Genomic DNA, 16,869 nt, shown 5'->3' on the forward strand with positions numbered 1-16,869 from the left:
CATAGTAGTCTCACTCAATTTTCTATACCTCTTTTGGAAAATTTAGTCGTCCATATGTAATGAAATTTATTTTACAGTGTTGTAACAAATGAGCTCCTTTTTGTTTTACAGTTCCTGCAACCTCTCGATATTTTAGCAATACTCCTTAACTGTAGGCCATTTGAATACCCCTCCCTTAATTTTATGTTTTTTTTTTCCTTTAATTTCACACCCACTTAAATTTTTCAATTTTCCTTCACAGTTAAATAATTCTAATTACCCAAAATAAATTTTTTTATCAAATTTATTGATAATTTTATAAAATATAAGAATTTTAAGGATTTAAATCAATAAAATTGTAACAATTAAAGAGTTTCTTTTCAAAAAATAATCTAGCGCGAAAAAGTGGGGGCTAGGCTCGCTCAAAACTAACAACAAAAAGCCTCTTACATAACTTCTTGTATCTCTTTATTGGAAGCCACTAGCGTAGCAAAATCAAAATAAGAATATTTTAGTAATTTTAACATTTTATAGAGTTTTTTTTTTTTTGCAAAGTAAGCACCGATACGAGTCCATAATTTCATATGACTAAACATATTTGATTAGAATTTAGAATAATCGTGCTATTGGTACGAAATATAAAATATACTAATGTGCCATTAATACAACTCACATACCAATATGTTTCAACACATTCTATTATATAGAGTCCGTCTGGGTATTATCGATAGCACCAAGAATTTAGTGCTATCGAATTTTTTACCGTTAGATTTAATTCTTTGATTATTTTTACTCGTTAGATTATATTATTCAACAAGCTAATCACTCAACCCTAAAGGACCCACATCATCCTAACTATCTATTTCTTAATTCAATGGCTAAAAAATCAATAGCATTAATAACTTAGTGCTATTAATAGTATTCCAGCCAAATTCCTATTATATATACGGATACCAATATATTTCAACACATTCTATTATATATTATATCTGGACTTATATACGGTGAATAACATGTGCCGGTCATGTCAGGTTGTGTCGATTAACAGGGCAATCGTTATTTAAAATAGGGAAAACTTCAAAAACCCCCTATGTGGTTTCACACTTTTTCATTTTAGTACCCTGTGGTTTAAAGTGTATCAAGTTAGTACCCTGTGGTTTCTCACTTTATCACTTTAGTACCCTGTGGTTTAAAGTGTATCAAGTTAGTACTCTGTGGTTTTGCACTTTATCACTTTAGTACCCTGTGGTTTCACACTTTATCACTTTAGTACCCTATAGTTTAAAAAACCACAGGATACTAATTTGATACAAAATCAAAACCACAGGATACTAAAGTGATAAAATGTAAAACCACTGGGTACTAACTTGATACACTTTAAACCACAGGGTACTAAAATGATAAAGTGAGAAACCACAAGATACTAACTTGATACATTTTAAACCACAGGGTACTAAAATGAAAAAAATTGAAACCACAAGGGAAGTTTTTGAAGTTTTTCCTTTAAAATATGATCAGTTTGTGACGAACTTAAAAACAAGGCCCAAAAGGAACTAGCGAACTTGTCCAACATAATTAACGAACAACAAGAAAAATAAAGGATCCCCTGTTTTGGTCAACCCATTTAAGCCTCAAATGTTTGCTCTGCGTCAGTTGGAAAGCCTCTTTCATGAAACAACAAAGTGATCTCTCAAGTATATATCCATAGAGACACGTGACCTTTTTAATAGAAAAAAATATATATATAGTTTTGTGTCTCCAATGTTGTTTTTATAGATAAATTTACCATAACAGAACTAAGGTTATAGTAATACGTTTTTTTGATACTTTTGTACGTAAGTGTCTCATTTATATCAAATTTTTTTAAAAAAGTTATTAAGCTCTAAATATAATGACTAATCTAATTAAAAATAAAAAGTTCCTCAACTCAACCAACCCCATCCAGCTACTCGATCCGATTACAAATAGAAAGGAAAATAAAAAGAAAAATTGATCAACATCTTCTCTTCTCCTCCGTCGTCGCAACCGACGAGGTAGGGTTTCGGCGGCAGGAGTTCGACTGCGAGGATCTCGTAGGGACCGTGGAGGACTACGATTATCACGTGTCCCTTCGTCATAAGTCGCTGGTGGAGTGGGTGCCAAACATCAAGACAGCCCTACGTAGAGCGACCGCACATATAGCAACACTTTTAAAAAGTGTCGGTAATTTGACCAGCAATTTTTTTTTTGACATGTACTGACATTCAAAAGTGTCGCTATACACTGTTTTTTTTGTAGTGATTTATACATACACAGTTTAAGACGTAGATGAATTTACTAGTATATTATTTTTTTCTTTATTTTCTGATTGATAAACTTGTAAGTATACAATCAGAATTCAGATGCACAACCAAAACGATTGTTAGAATTTTTTTTTTTTTTATCATCAGGTTTATTCATGCTAGTTATAAATCGAAGTTATTATCTATAATAGTAAACTTTAATCAATGAGATGTGCTTATATAGATAGATTTTTATATGCTTTGGATTTTTGTTATAATTATATTATTTAGTTAGATAATATTAGCATAGATGTAATCTGACCCCCGAAACCTCCACCATTTTTCATGTATTCATTTTTCTTCATGTCTCACCCACATTTCTCTATGACCCTATCTTTTTCGTAATTATTAATATTAGTTTACCAAGGTTGTTCTCTCATAAAAAAATAATGTTGTTAATTGGTTAATTAGTCAACCATATATTTTAAAAACAATTTAAAAGGAAAAGTGTTTGACTATTTCATGATTAATCAAATTATAATATCTAATGTTATAAATTGTTTGATTGGGAACTTGGTGATGAGAAGGTGGGTTAAATGAATAAAAAAAAAAATCTCTCCTCTTAAATTTGTCCGTAAATATTCGAACTCATCCTAACCGTAAAAGATATAAATATGTTATTATTTTTATTTTTTTTCTATTTAAAGAGGATTTATTGAAACAAATGCGTATCAACATTTTCTATTTAGTAGGGCATTTATATATCTAGTATCACTCCCTTTACCCCCAATCAATTATTGCTAAATCTAATAATCACTTAGGAACTATTAACTTCTTTGCTAATTAAAATACTATTCAAAAATTTGTTGATTCGAAAATTTGTGTGTTAAAATAAAAAAGGGAGTTATCCAGCTTTTGGAGGTAGATAAGGAATTTTTTTTTTTTTTTCAAAAAAAGTCAAATTTTTTTTCTACAATAATAGTATTTTTTTTTTTCATCCGAGAGTTAAGTCCATAACCTTTATAAACCCCTTATTTATTTATTTATTTATTTAAAACACTACAATATTTTTTAGTTAAAAAAGTAAGATGACAAGCAGGCAGTGGTAAGTGTGATTTTTTTAGATTAAAAATGTTATAAGTATAAGAATAATCACTTAAAAAATTTATTTATAAAATTAGTCTTATTCGGAGAATAATTTATTATTTTTAAATACAGTAAATTATTTATCTCTTTATGAAAATATTTAAAATATTTGTAGTGTTTAATATTATTCATCCTTCCGAGTAAAATATATAAATTTGATAAAATCGATTTAAAAATGAGGAATTATTTATTATTTTTAAAAATAATAAATTATTCACTACTAAAGTCTATTTCTATGAATAAAAAATTTAAATATTTATTTTTATAGTTAAACATTTTTTTAGACTTAGTCATCCAAAAAAAAAATCCCCCAACAACCCCTATGAGGTGCATCATTTCAAAATTTTTTTTTTTTTTGAGTAAACTTCAAATACCATTTCTATAATTTAGTACCATATGATTTTTTTTTTCTTTTTTTATCTGCCTCTTTGTTAACTTTTCGGTTAAATCATAAACAAAAAACTTCAGATACCCCACCTGTGGTTTATCAAATATTTATTTTAGTTTCCTTTAGTTTTAATTTTGTCACTAATTTAATAAAAAAAATTAGTGAAAAAATAAAAAAAAAGAAAAAAAATAAAATTATAGGACATGCAAGTGATACATTTTAAGCTACAGAGAGAGCGCAAAATCAGAAGTTTTTTTTTTAATATTAACTCAACTTTTAATTATTTTTTTAAAAATAAAACCAAATCCTCTCCCTCTCTCTCTCTCTCTCTCTCTCTTTCACTTTTTTTTTCCTTTTCCCTCCGACTTGGAAAATTCCACACTCTTTTGCTTTTCCTTCAATCCTTCATAATTCCATCTCTCCCCTTCTCCTCCCCCTCCACCTCCACGTTCTCTCTGACAATCGCATCTTTCTTGTCGCATCCAATGCATTTGGATTGGATTCGAGTTTAAATCCCCCAAAAAGTATCGATCTTTGATGAGAACGGCGGAGTCGGCGCCGAATCTGGATTCGATCGCTGTGCGATTCTCGGAAGGAGGTGCGAGAAGAAGCCATTTTTGGGTTCCTTCGAAGTCGTCTCCAAGATGACCACCAAGCGCGCGTACAAGCTCCGTATCCTAATTTTTCCTCAGTGTTACTCAAATTCCATTCTAGGGTTTGCTTCGATTTGATCGAGAAGAGGTTCGATCGTGGTGTTTCCTTTCATTGCTATATTTGAGTTCTTGAGCTGTTAGTTGTTGTTGGATTTATTGGTTTCGTTTTTAATTATAGCTGTAAAGAAACAAAATTGGATTTTGTGTGTGTGTTTTTTTTTTTAAAGAAATTGGGATTCGCTTTTGGTGCCTTGACTAGGTGTAGAGGAGTTTGTAGCGCATGCTTCCAATGTGAATTGTCTTAAGATTGGGAGAAAAACTTCAAGGATTCTCGTCACCGGCGGGGAGGACCAAAAGGTCAATCTTTGGGCCATTGGCAAGCCCAATGCCTTATTGGTATGAAACCCTAATTTTGCCAACAAAATATGTGCACTAGCTTTACTAATCGCAAAGTTGGATAGTTATATAGCAAACTCGTATATTTTTCAGAGCTTATCAGGCCATATTAGTCCTGTTGATTCAGTGAGTTTTGACTCTTCCGAAGTTCTTGTCGCAGCCGGAGCAGCGGGTGGCACGATCAAATTATGGGATTTGGAAGAGGCGAAGAGTAAAAACTAACTTATCTTTATGAATTGAGCTTTTTCCAAATTTGAAAATCATAAAGTCGACACCTTTTTAACGATCTGATGTTGTTTTTTTTTTGCCTGTAGTTGTTCGTACTCTCACGGGACATCGTTCCAATTGTATATCTATTGATTTCCATCCTTTTGGGGAATTCTTTGCTTCTGGGTCTTTGGATACAAACCTAAAGATATGGGATATTCGAAGAAAGGGATGCATTCACACGTATAAGGGTCATACCCGAGGAGTCAATGTACTTAGATTCACCCCTGATGGTCGATGGGTTGTTTCCGGAGGGGAGGATAACGCCGTGAAGGTAATTAATCTAATGCTAGAATAGCAGGACCAATCTAAAGATTTCCTGGGAGTTTGTTTACTTTCATATTCTTAGCCAAAAAAAAAAAAAAAAAAAATCTATAACTCAATTTTAGTAAGGCCAGTTGCAACCCAGAAAAAAGCACCACCATTTGCAGTTTGCGTTCCCTCAGGAACCAACATTTAACCCTGTTAATCTTTAGAAATTCAGCACTTTGAGACATTTTTCATTCAAGAATTGCTAGGGAGTCTTAACATATGCTCATTATACCTCTTGTTGTAGGAAATCCCATATTCTAAAACTTTCCACTTATTCTTGAACAGAAAATGTGACAGAAAGGGAGTAAAATTCCAATATTCTAAACATCGAGGGGTTTGAATGTAGATTTTATATCTTATGGGGGGAAGTGCGAGTGTGGTGCTATTTCAAAGGCGTTTACTGCATAATGCCTTGTAATATACGCTGGCCATGACAACTCGTGATACAAAATTTTTCAATCCCTTGATAATGTGAGTAAAAGAGTTTGGATGCTTACACCTAGCAAGAGGTCTTATTCTTTCTCTACTATCCTTCTGATCAGATATGGGATTTGACAGCGGGGAAGCTCTTGCATGACTTCAAGTTTCATGAGGGTCAGATCCAATGTATAGATTTCCACCCTCATGAGTTCCTGTTGGCAACAGGTTAGATCTATAATCTTACCCCTCTATTCTAAACAGATGTTAGATGCTGTATAAACACAGAATTAGTAGTCTATAGTTGTGTAGTATTTGTTATCAAGATAGTGATCTGCAAAATCAAATGCAATGAAGTCTTCATAGTTTTATTTGCTTATTGTTCCTTGGAGAGTGAGGACTTAAAAACTATTCCAAAATTCTGAACTTTTCTTATCTGCGTATTAAAATCCATTCATAATTATGATACTCCTAATCCAAAATTTATGTTGTTTAAGGAAGATAATGTAAATGGACAAATTGGCTTTTTATGTTCGCTGTGTAATGTTAGCATTGGAATTAAATGTTACTGGGAAGATAAACTTCAAATTCCACTGTTTAGATTTGATGTATATTGATTTCAAGTTTTTGGTGGCTAAATAAGCAAGCTTTAGAAAAGCTATAATCACATATATTAGTTACGTTCACTTGGGATTTAGATAGAATGTAAAACCATGCTGGTCCTAGGTCTGGATCGGTCTGTCTGTAATTTGGTTGAAATCCAAAAAGCTACATTTGTTTGACACATGATCTTCTAATGATAAACATCTCTCCCGCGTAGCTATGTTCTTTCTATCAAGCAGAGTTTCTACTTAGGCCATGTACATTATTTGTGGTGACAATGCTACAACTGAGAATTTTTTTGTTTTACCATTTCTTTCCAATATGTACACAGGTTCGGCTGATAAGACTGTTAAATTTTGGGACCTCGAGACTTTTGAATTGATTGGTTCATCTGGACCCGAGGTATCGGATGGTTTTTAATTCGAACTTCAAAACTTTAGCTTCTGAACATTTCTATCTTAATGCTTTCAGACCCTTCATAGGTTCTGTGGTGCGCTATTCTAGTAGTTGGCTATTTATGATTTATATTAGGAATCAGTAATTTTCATGCTCATTTTCTGTTGTAATTTACAATCACTAAATAGTAACTGGCGTCTTTAGCCAACAACTCTTACTCTATCTTCTGTTTATCCTGGATATTATTTTGTACTGTAGATCGTTTTTTCCCCCCAGATATTGGTCTTTCTGTTAGACCTTTTTCTTTCTTTTCTTTCTAGACATTACATTTGTAAGCATCCTATTTATGTTGGAACTTTTATAGGAGGGGCATGTTTGTAAGCTAGCTGCACATTTGAGGTCCTAATGAAATAAACTTAATGTTGTCTAACCTCTAATTTGATTCTAGACAAGTGGTGTTCGTTCTCTGACTTTCAACAGCGACGGGAGAACTCTATTTTGTGGTTTACATGAAAGCTTGAAGGTATTCTCTTTTACATTTTTCTTGCCTGGAGTAGGACATTTTCACTCTGTTGCCTTGGAAATTTAACCATTTTCCTTCTAGGTCCTCTCTTGGGAACCGATAAGATACCATGATGTGGTCGATGTTGGATGGTCTAGGTTAACAGACCTTAATGTTCATGAGGGGAAACTTCTTGGATGCTCTTACAACCAAAGTTGTGTTGGAATTTGGGTCGTGGACTTGTCGGTATGATTCAATTCTCTTCTGTATTTTTATGAGCGGATGCTATGATCTCAACTGCTTTAATTTGTTTACCTGATTATTGATTTGCAGCGTATTGAGCCGTATGCAGTTAAAAATGATGAATCAAAATCTACTACCGGTATGAATGTACCCATGCAAACGGACAACAGTATAACAATAAGTTCAGGAAGATCATCAGTATCCAAAATTTCGGGTCTTGTATCTAATGGCACTTAAGCTTTATCTTGTGTTTGGATTCTTCTTATTGTAGAGATTTGCTACAGTTGAAAAGAAAGACATTAAATTTATAACTGCTATGTTTTTTGAATGCAGCTAGCAGTAGTGCTTCTGGCACTCCCCTGAGAGTTGATTTAAACTCTAGTTCAAAAATGGTTCCAAGCACAACTGGTGCTACGTTATTGAAGAAAAATTCATCAAAAAATCCAGGCGCAACCAATCCTCAGATCACAAGCAAATCAAATGTTGTATCTGCTAGTCCTCCTAGAATTAGCTCAAGACTGGACGCTGCTGTTGAATATAGAAAAGAAACGACTGATTTGCTACCTTCGGCTGTACCACATAGTAGCTCAAGAGGAGATCTTATTGCCAATTCTGTGAAAGAGGCTCGCAAGGTCGTACCTGTCATTGTACCTAGAATTAGCTCTGATTCTTGTAAGGAAACTACCAATGAGTTACCTGCCAACATCCCAAGAGTCAGTTTAAGAGGGGATCTGGCTGCCGATCCTAGTAAGGAAAGTCGTGATGTAAAAGCCAACCCAAGAGTGGATTTTCCTAACAATCCTAGAAAAGAAGGCAATGTGATTCCTGTTATTGTACCCAGAAGTAGCTCAAGAAGGGATCTGGCTTCTGATTCTAGCAATGAAACCAGTAGACCCAGCACAAGATTGGATCTTTCTGTTGACCCTGAAAAGGAAATTAGTGATATTTCACCTACAGTTGCGAGGACTAGTTTAAGAAGAGATCTTACTACCGATTCTGGAAGGCCAAGTGGTTCTGGAAGATCATCACTACCATATGCAATGCGGTCAAAGTTAGCTGGTTCTCATAGAATTTCAAGTATCAGAGATGATTCAGAGAGAGAAATTGCTGCCATCAATACTTGTTCTATGGTGAAAGATGATGCTGGATCTAGCGAATTTCGAGACCTGTTCACTGTTTCTGTTGATGATAACAAAAAGCCGGTGCCTGCTACTGAGAGGAACTTGGAGGCTGTTAGAGTTAGTACCGCTGGGATGTATGGAGCAAACAGATTGGTGAATGCTAGTAAAAGTTACAACATTGGATATCGTAAGTGCATATACTTGGGGAATAAATCTATTAGAAATTTAAAGTTATTGCAAACTTGTTCCTTCAGTACTTCTCTTCTTATCACCAATCTTCCTGACCCCCCGCCCCCCCACAAACCTTTAAGGAAAAATCTACTCTTTATAGGCTAGCTTGCATAGGCTAAGATCAGTCTGCTCACATGCTTGTCGACTGTCTGTGTGACAAAAAGTTCTTACTAGTATTTTTCCATTTAGTTTCTCTCAGTATAGTGTTGTCCTGACATAGGTCCTCTTTTCAATTAAATATGTTAGACATTGACTTCCTTTGGGGTTGGGAAGTAAATACTAGGCTTATGCAATTCAGATTTATTTTCTTAAAGCAAATTAGTTATGGTAGCATGAAAATAAAACACAATTTAGTTATGGTCACATGCTTAGCTAACCCCACTGGTAACTTCTTCCTTTACTATTCTACTTTTGATGTCTAATTTTTTTTATCAACAAATTACCATTATTTGTGGAGGATAATGCCTTCAAATATATCTGTTACATCTTAGCTCAATTCTCTTTCTTCCTCACCTTCCGTTCCCCTATCCCTAAACTTGTATAATAATCTCATATATTTTAAACTGAAAGCATATCATTTCCTTTTGTAATTACCAATGTGAAAGAGGGATGCCTTATTTGTTGGAGGTTCAATAGGAGGTATGCTATCTTGTATATAAACATGTTAACATTTGTTAACCTTTAGTACTTGCTGTCATAATATGTAGGAAGAACAAGGTCGCCTGCTGCTAGTTGGGATAGGAATGAAAATGCTTCTATGTATGAAGGCCGAACGAGTAGCTATGCCTCTGGAGCCACATCTACTGATGAGATAAATTTTTCGGTATGACTATTTTTTCTCCAGATTTTGAGTACTCCTTTAATGATCTTTCCATAGCTGCTGCTATTCTATATTTTTGAGTCTTGTATGCTGTGGATTGAATTGGCAATGCTTAACGTACACTTGCGTGTCAATAACAATTCTTCCCAGTTTGTTTACCTTCTTGTGCATACATGCAAATGATGCATAGGTATAACATTTGTCTTGAAGAAGAATAGGCAAAGGAATGGCTGGCTTAAAGGACTCTAAACATACAGTATGAGGATTGCTGGAAATTACATTTATACCTGAGCTTAGCTTATTCGAACTAAGGAAATTACAATGTTCCAAATCTGATGCCGAAGTTAGCAGATGATTCAGGATATATTTCTATTAGTTTATAGGTTGCCACTAAATTAAGGACTGAATGAAAATAATTATATTCTGTTAAATGATTTTTATACCCAAGGAAAGTGGATGTAGATCAATATGAATCATGAAACATAGAGCTAAGATAATGAACTTGGAAACTGCTCTTTGATAATTAGTTAGACAAACATTGCATATGATTATAGTTTTGCAAGCTAAGTTCCCCTTTTTTTGTAAGAAAAAAATGTTCCATCCCTACAACGCCTTCTGATCTTTTGAGCAGAGGGGCCGCACTTCATCTGCTGGCAGAGAAACAGTATCCGCTAGTGATGAGGATGCTATTGCTGATCTAGCAGAACAGCATGGAGAGTTCTTGACAACAGGGCAGTCCCGGTTAACTAAATTACAGGTGATTATCTGCTGTATGTGTTGATAAACTTTCCTGCTTCCAGCTGTACAGAAACCAACAATAAATACATTAGTGTTAGCTGATGAATTTCTTTTTTTCCCCATTTATGGAGTAAGTCTGTATTCAGTGTATGATTAGACATCGACGGCTCCTTCATGCTAATATAAATTTACATACTTTAGTCTGTATTTAATTCTTTAAACTGATAAATTTACGTACTTCATTCACATCAGTTTCTCTGCTGTTGAGAATCTCAAAGTCTTTGAAGTTTGAACACACTCCCACCTGCCTGCTGAGTGCTGATGCTCAGCCACCTTTTCTGTTGGCAGCATCATTGCACAACTTTGGCAGTTTTAGTTTGTGTGTCTACATGCACTCTTGCTATTTTGTGAATTTTCTCGTCAAGTGTATGACCATTTTAATCACCTACATCCTAAGAGTTTGTGTTTTACATAATAACGGTTTATATCAAACAGAAGTATTTAAGAATGAGTGTCATCTTCCGAGGGTTTTTCTGGACTCTTGCTGTTTTACTTTCATATTCAAAGTACAAATATGATGCTACTGATAAATGTCAGTTACCTTGAAATGTTTGTAAATTCTCTGGACAACTTGCAGGTAGTCCACCGGCTTTGGCAAAAGAATGATGTGAGGGGTGTCATTAATGCAATGCAAAGAATGTCAGATAATGCTGTATGTGTTTTATATCATCTCTTATTTATTTTTACATGGGATATTTTAGTGAACTTTCATACTTCTGGCACAGGTCTCAGCTGACGTAGTTAGTGTTTTGATGGAAAAGAGCGATATCATAACACTTGATCTTTGCACTTCTCTCCTACCACTCATCACAGGCCTTCTCGAAAGCAGGTTTGACAGGTACCTTCTTTACACACTCTTTGCTGAAATTGTGTTATCCAAATATTTCCAAGGCATCAAAACATGGTTTGTAGTATTAAAGTGATTCTGTGAATGTGCCCATTGGTACGAGGCAGTTGAGTTTACTAACTTCTCGATGCTAAGCGGTCGCCTGTGTAAATTCCTTTGAAGAGATGAATTGGCAGTATTTATATAGAACCGATCTCTAGGATTTGGCTAAACAAATACAGATTGTAACTTAGAAAAGCCGAAATAAAGAGACGTGCTTAACTGCTTTACCAAATTGTACAAATATATGAGGTAAATGTATGATAGCAAAATGTATGTTATAACTTTCGCTTTTAGCTGTTTTAGTACATTAATAATGGAAAGAAATAGTTTCAGCCTATGCAGAATGTGTGTTATATCTGTATTTTCAGTACAGATAGAATATATTAGCTAGCCTGTGTATAACTCCTTGCTGGTGCCTGTTTCTTTTACCGTAGAGTGTGGATACATATCTGCTATTTAGTATCTAGAATACTCATATCTTGCAGTTTGGAGCTCTGCCTCAATTTTGTTACTTTTAGGTTAAAATGCAGAAAACACTCACAAATATCTCAATTTTCACGTTATTCAATGAAATATTAGAACCTACATTTTACACCATTCACCCATGAGCAAGATATGTTGCCTAGTGGAATAGGTGGCATCAAAGGGTAATATATAGGCTTTGATATGTCGGCAAAGCTAAGTGAAACTCCCACTAATTATTGGGTTTTTCCTGCCAATCTTGGCCTACACTACAAACATTGTTGTGAATTGAAATTTGAAGTTAACCTCTGTCAATTGTTATTTGAGTAATAAATACCCTGGTCACTGATGATCTTGAGTCACAGACATCTAGGCATTGCCTTGGATATGCTGCTTAAGCTTGTTAAAAGCTTTGGTCCTTTAATCCACTCAGCTATATCTGCTGCTCCATTGGTTGGTGTCGACCTTGAGGCAGAGCAAAGGTACTTAGTTCTGCTTTCTTCTATTCTCAATTTATTTTCTGCTTCTCATTACTTTTTCTATTCCATGCTAGGTTGGAGAGGTGTAATCTATGCTTCATTGAGCTGGAAAAATTAAAAACTAGTCTCCTACCGATCACACGGTAATTTGTCTTTCTTGCCATTTGGATGGGAAAATCTCATTGCTGTAAATGCTTTTGTCTGAATTTGAAATACTTGCATTCAAACTGTTATTTTCTCTTGTTAAAGAAAAAGGAAGAGGCAAAAAATGCATTGGACCCCCCAAACACCTCCCTTTTAAAAAATTTCCATCACGCTACACAGTTTCTAAAATATTCTATCAAGTAATGGAGTATTCGGTTCAAGACTTCAAGTTTATGTAAAATTCCCCCAAAAAGTTACACCATAAGTTCGAATAGAACTTTATTAAATCAAAATCAAACTAGTAATTGAATATTTTGTCAAAAAGTTACACCACAAATTGGTTCAAGTCCAAAATAACTAAGTAAAGAAGAATAGTGCCTTGTTTCCAAATGACCACCTATAGTTTGGTCGATAGGTTGTCCATATGGTTTAAACCAAAACAAGACAGATGGTAGAAGAATAGAAGATTCTTGCTAAGATGATGAAATCATCTTTTTCTTTTTTGACAGTCGCGGAGGTTCTATTGGGAAGTCTGCACAGGAGTTAAACCTTGCTCTTCAGGATGTTTTCTCAGCGACCAACTAAACCCTATTGCATGATTCTTTTGCTTAATCCTACAACACAGCACTAGTTTTAATACGGGTGCCAATTCTATTGCTTCTCTAATTCGCACAAATATATTAGTACAATGGTTGCTTATGGTTGCTTAATATGGGTGCCAATTCTTTTGCTTCTCTAATTCAATCATAGTTCCTGTACAAGCTAATTTAAATGACCATCTCACTTCAAAGAGCCAGAGCCTGTGGTATATGAAGAGACAGTGAGCTGCACCGAAGAAACTATTTGAAGGTATGGCAAGTTATAGCATGCACATAAAGGGTTCAATTAACATGCTGTTTGTATTTTATTTTATTTTTTTTTTGTATATTTCAAAGGGGCATAACGAAAAGAGCTTTTTCTTTTTCTTTTCTTCTTTTCTTGTACATGAATGATGTTGGCATACATTCGTTTAAGTGTAAAAATCTATTCTTCCTGATAGCAGTCATGTCTTACTCTGTATTGATCAACCTCCTTGTTATCTTCATGCCAACATAATCACCAAGCTGTTGCTTGCTTCAATTGTTCTGCAATCTAATGCACCTTGATTATGGTATTCTTATGATTCCCATATGCTGTATTGTCAGTATTTCCTTGTAAATAGGGCTGTGATTGATTTTGGGGATCGCATGCTTTTTCCTTTAGCAGACGAGGCCTACAAGACCTCTTTTCTAGATAATATGTAATGTCATTTCTGCTTTTTATTTTTATTTTTTATTTATTTATTTTTGTTGTCTTCCACAGAGTCTTATCCAAACTGTGAGACCCAAATGATTTTTGTCCTCTATTAGAGACAATTGAAAAGGTATGACAATCAATGTAGATGGAGAATGGTGGAAATTAAATGGTCATCAGATCTCAAATGGGAGTGAATACATCTGCAATTTTTCGAATTGTAGAGGTATATAATGTTTCTATGAGAAAGCTAATTATAAATTATTGAAATTTTGAAGGAATATATAGGTAGCTACTTTAGGAAAGGAGAAATTATTACCCGGATATGGTCCACCATGTTAGACGTGAACCATGTAGCGATTTATTCAGAAGGTCATCTTAATTTACTTTCCGTTTCTCGCCTTTTTAAAAGTACAGAAGGGGTGAAGGGGGGATTAACTGTTGCACAAAGTGGCCTAGTTGACATGGTGGATGAAGTCTGGATTTTTCTTTTTATTTTTTATTTTTCATTTTGTATTTCTATTTATTTGTTTTTGTCTTTGTTCTTCTTTTTTTTTTGTGTGTGTGTGTGTGTGTTGAGGGAGGATAACACATGGGATGTTTCATGGCACAAAGAAGAAAAAGAACTCGTAAACAACATGCTTGATTGCGATCCAACGCAGCTGTAATTGCCCTCAAAATTAAAGTTGTCATGTACTTTGGGTCCGTTTGTTTTGGTGTAAGTGGAGGGATGGAACTCAAGTTCCATCACTTTCGTTATTTTTTCTGGTGTAAGTCAAAAATATAATGTAACTCAAGTTATGTTAGACCTCTACTTCATTACTTCGACTTTCTCCTCTAAAGTGTCGAACTTGACTTCTGTCACACTCAACCTCCTCTAAAAAATTTATTAAATAGTAAAACCTAAACTCTACTTCTTTATAATGGGTTAGAATTACTTTATTTATAATAAATTAGGATTACCTTTAAATAATAATGAAAATTTTAATTATATAATAGGTTAAATTTTATAGCGATAAGTTTATCACAATATTTTATGAGATAACGAGATCCACTTACTTATATCAAAACAAACAATAGAACTCAAAAAACTAATTTCACCAGCATCAAGTTATATCAAAACAAACAGAAGAAGTAATTGAATTTAACTTTCAGACTGTACGAGTTACGCCAAAATAAATAACAAAAAAATAATCACACTTCAGAGAAACTCAAATACCACTATACTTGAGTTGTGTTGGATCTACAGATTAATCAATCCAAACGCCCCCTTAGAATTCTTGCACTTACACCCCTGCTATTTAAGGAGAAGCCCATGATTTTCACAATCCAACAGACTTAGAAATTAAGGAAACACAAATCTCTCTTTAAATCCTTTGAAGTCACTCTCTGTGTATTATGTCTTATTGTCTTTATCCTTTGGGAGACAAGTAGATTCAAAAATCTTATCTTCTTTTATGAATAGTAGACACAACAAGAAAAGGGCATTTAATGTCTGTGGCATCTTACTATTTTCAAGCAAATTCTTAGTCCTCAATAGCCTTTATACAGCTTAGTATAGTTTACTGATGTTAAATGCATTTGTACTTTTATGAATTTTCTTTGAAGTGTACAAGTTAATTTGCTTTTGTTTGAAGTGTGTTAAGTTGATTTTATTTTAAACTGACCTCTTTGTCTTATTGGAGAATCCTCTGACTCGGGTACCTCAGCTATTTGCATGTTCTTCTGCATCATATGATGCAGTTTATTCAAACTATATGACATAAATATATTGTGTTTTTCACAAGTTTACCTCAAGCAAGTTCTTAGTCTACAATTTCCTGTTGCATTTGCAGCATTTTTCACTTGATATTTAATGCTTTTGTATTCTTCTGAATTTTGTTTGAAGTGCATCAGTTAGGTGATTTTGAGTCTCGACCTCTATTTTAGTTCCTGCACGTCACAATGTCATGCAATATATATATATTTATATATATATTTGACGTCCGGCTAGGTATACTATCATATGCTATGAGGATTGTCATGCCTAGTCTATATATAATATATATATCATGAACTAGGATGGAATACCATCAATAGCTATCGATACCATCAATAGCTCTCGATATATATATATATATATATGAACTATAGGACTTTCTGATGTTGTCCCCATTTGAAAACACTTTTGAAAAACCACTGTGTAGAGAGAGGTCACAAAATCAGAGTGCCAATGGAAGATTCTGGCTCTGCTTGGTACTGTTACAATTGTTTGTTTTTCTGAAGCACAAATATTATGAAGTATGCAACTGGATGGCATATTCCACAGTTTCCACATATCTAAGAGTGTACTTAGGAGATAAAAAGAAGTTGATGGTAACTTTTGTTTGCTTGTCTTATTGCGAAGATGGTACCTCTTGGCATCTAGCCAGGATGCATTCCAACTTAACAAACAATAATGAGAATAAATAATTTCATCCGCCAATGAATCCAATCACATAGAATTTGTGAAAAACAGCACATGTTATTCCTTTCATTTTGTTTGAAGAGAAGAATAGAATTGGAAGAAGATCAATTCTGTGATGTTATTAGATATACTTTTAACTACTAGTTTGCACAATTCTTTACTCTAGACATTAGTCTCTGTTAGAATTTATGATTTCAAGTTGTTCTGTCAAATCTGCAATTACTTCACATTGAATCGGTTACAGATAATACCAGCCGAATATGTGGTGGAATAAAGAAAAGGTTTCCTTGGCCAAATGAGGGTGTATGGATGGTCCATAGAGGGTTTCTTGATCTGGGTTGAAGCATCTCCACTTTAGCTCTATAACATCACATGTGCTCTTAGTAATTGCCTACTCTTTTGTCGGTCCTGCGTAGGGTAATAGATCAGGAAGAATTTTTTTTGCCTTTTGTTGTATTCTTCTCTGCTGATCATTCATTATGGCATTAACCAATAATAGATGGCTCTGTAGATACTTTTGCTCAATAAATACATACTAGTGTAATGCGTATTATCTGGACCTTGTGGTGTCACAGTAGTTTGGTTCTGAGTTTCGCGAAAACAAAGAACATTAAGCTATTGAACCATGTGATTTGTATGAAATC

General features: G+C 34.1%; 1 protein-coding gene across 1 annotated transcript; it reads left to right on the forward strand.

Annotated features, from left to right (window-relative positions):
- Positions 4,097 to 13,675, forward strand: LOC109714202 (katanin p80 WD40 repeat-containing subunit B1 homolog). The gene is made up of 17 exons (XM_020238703.1): positions 4,097 to 4,446; positions 4,693 to 4,823; positions 4,917 to 5,034; positions 5,138 to 5,364; positions 5,945 to 6,047; positions 6,754 to 6,824; positions 7,267 to 7,341; positions 7,423 to 7,566; positions 7,654 to 7,777; positions 7,897 to 8,871; positions 9,623 to 9,738; positions 10,367 to 10,492; positions 11,111 to 11,185; positions 11,259 to 11,371; positions 12,250 to 12,366; positions 12,438 to 12,506; positions 13,017 to 13,675. Exons 1-17 carry the CDS (start codon positions 4,419 to 4,421, stop codon positions 13,090 to 13,092), a joined length of 2,688 nt encoding a protein of 895 aa, XP_020094292.1. The 5' UTR covers positions 4,097 to 4,418; the 3' UTR covers positions 13,093 to 13,675.

The sequence above is a fragment of the Ananas comosus genome, linkage group 8 (genome assembly GCF_001540865.1).
Source record: "Ananas comosus cultivar F153 linkage group 8, ASM154086v1, whole genome shotgun sequence".
In the NCBI taxonomy this organism is placed as follows: Eukaryota; Viridiplantae; Streptophyta; class Magnoliopsida; order Poales; family Bromeliaceae; genus Ananas; species Ananas comosus.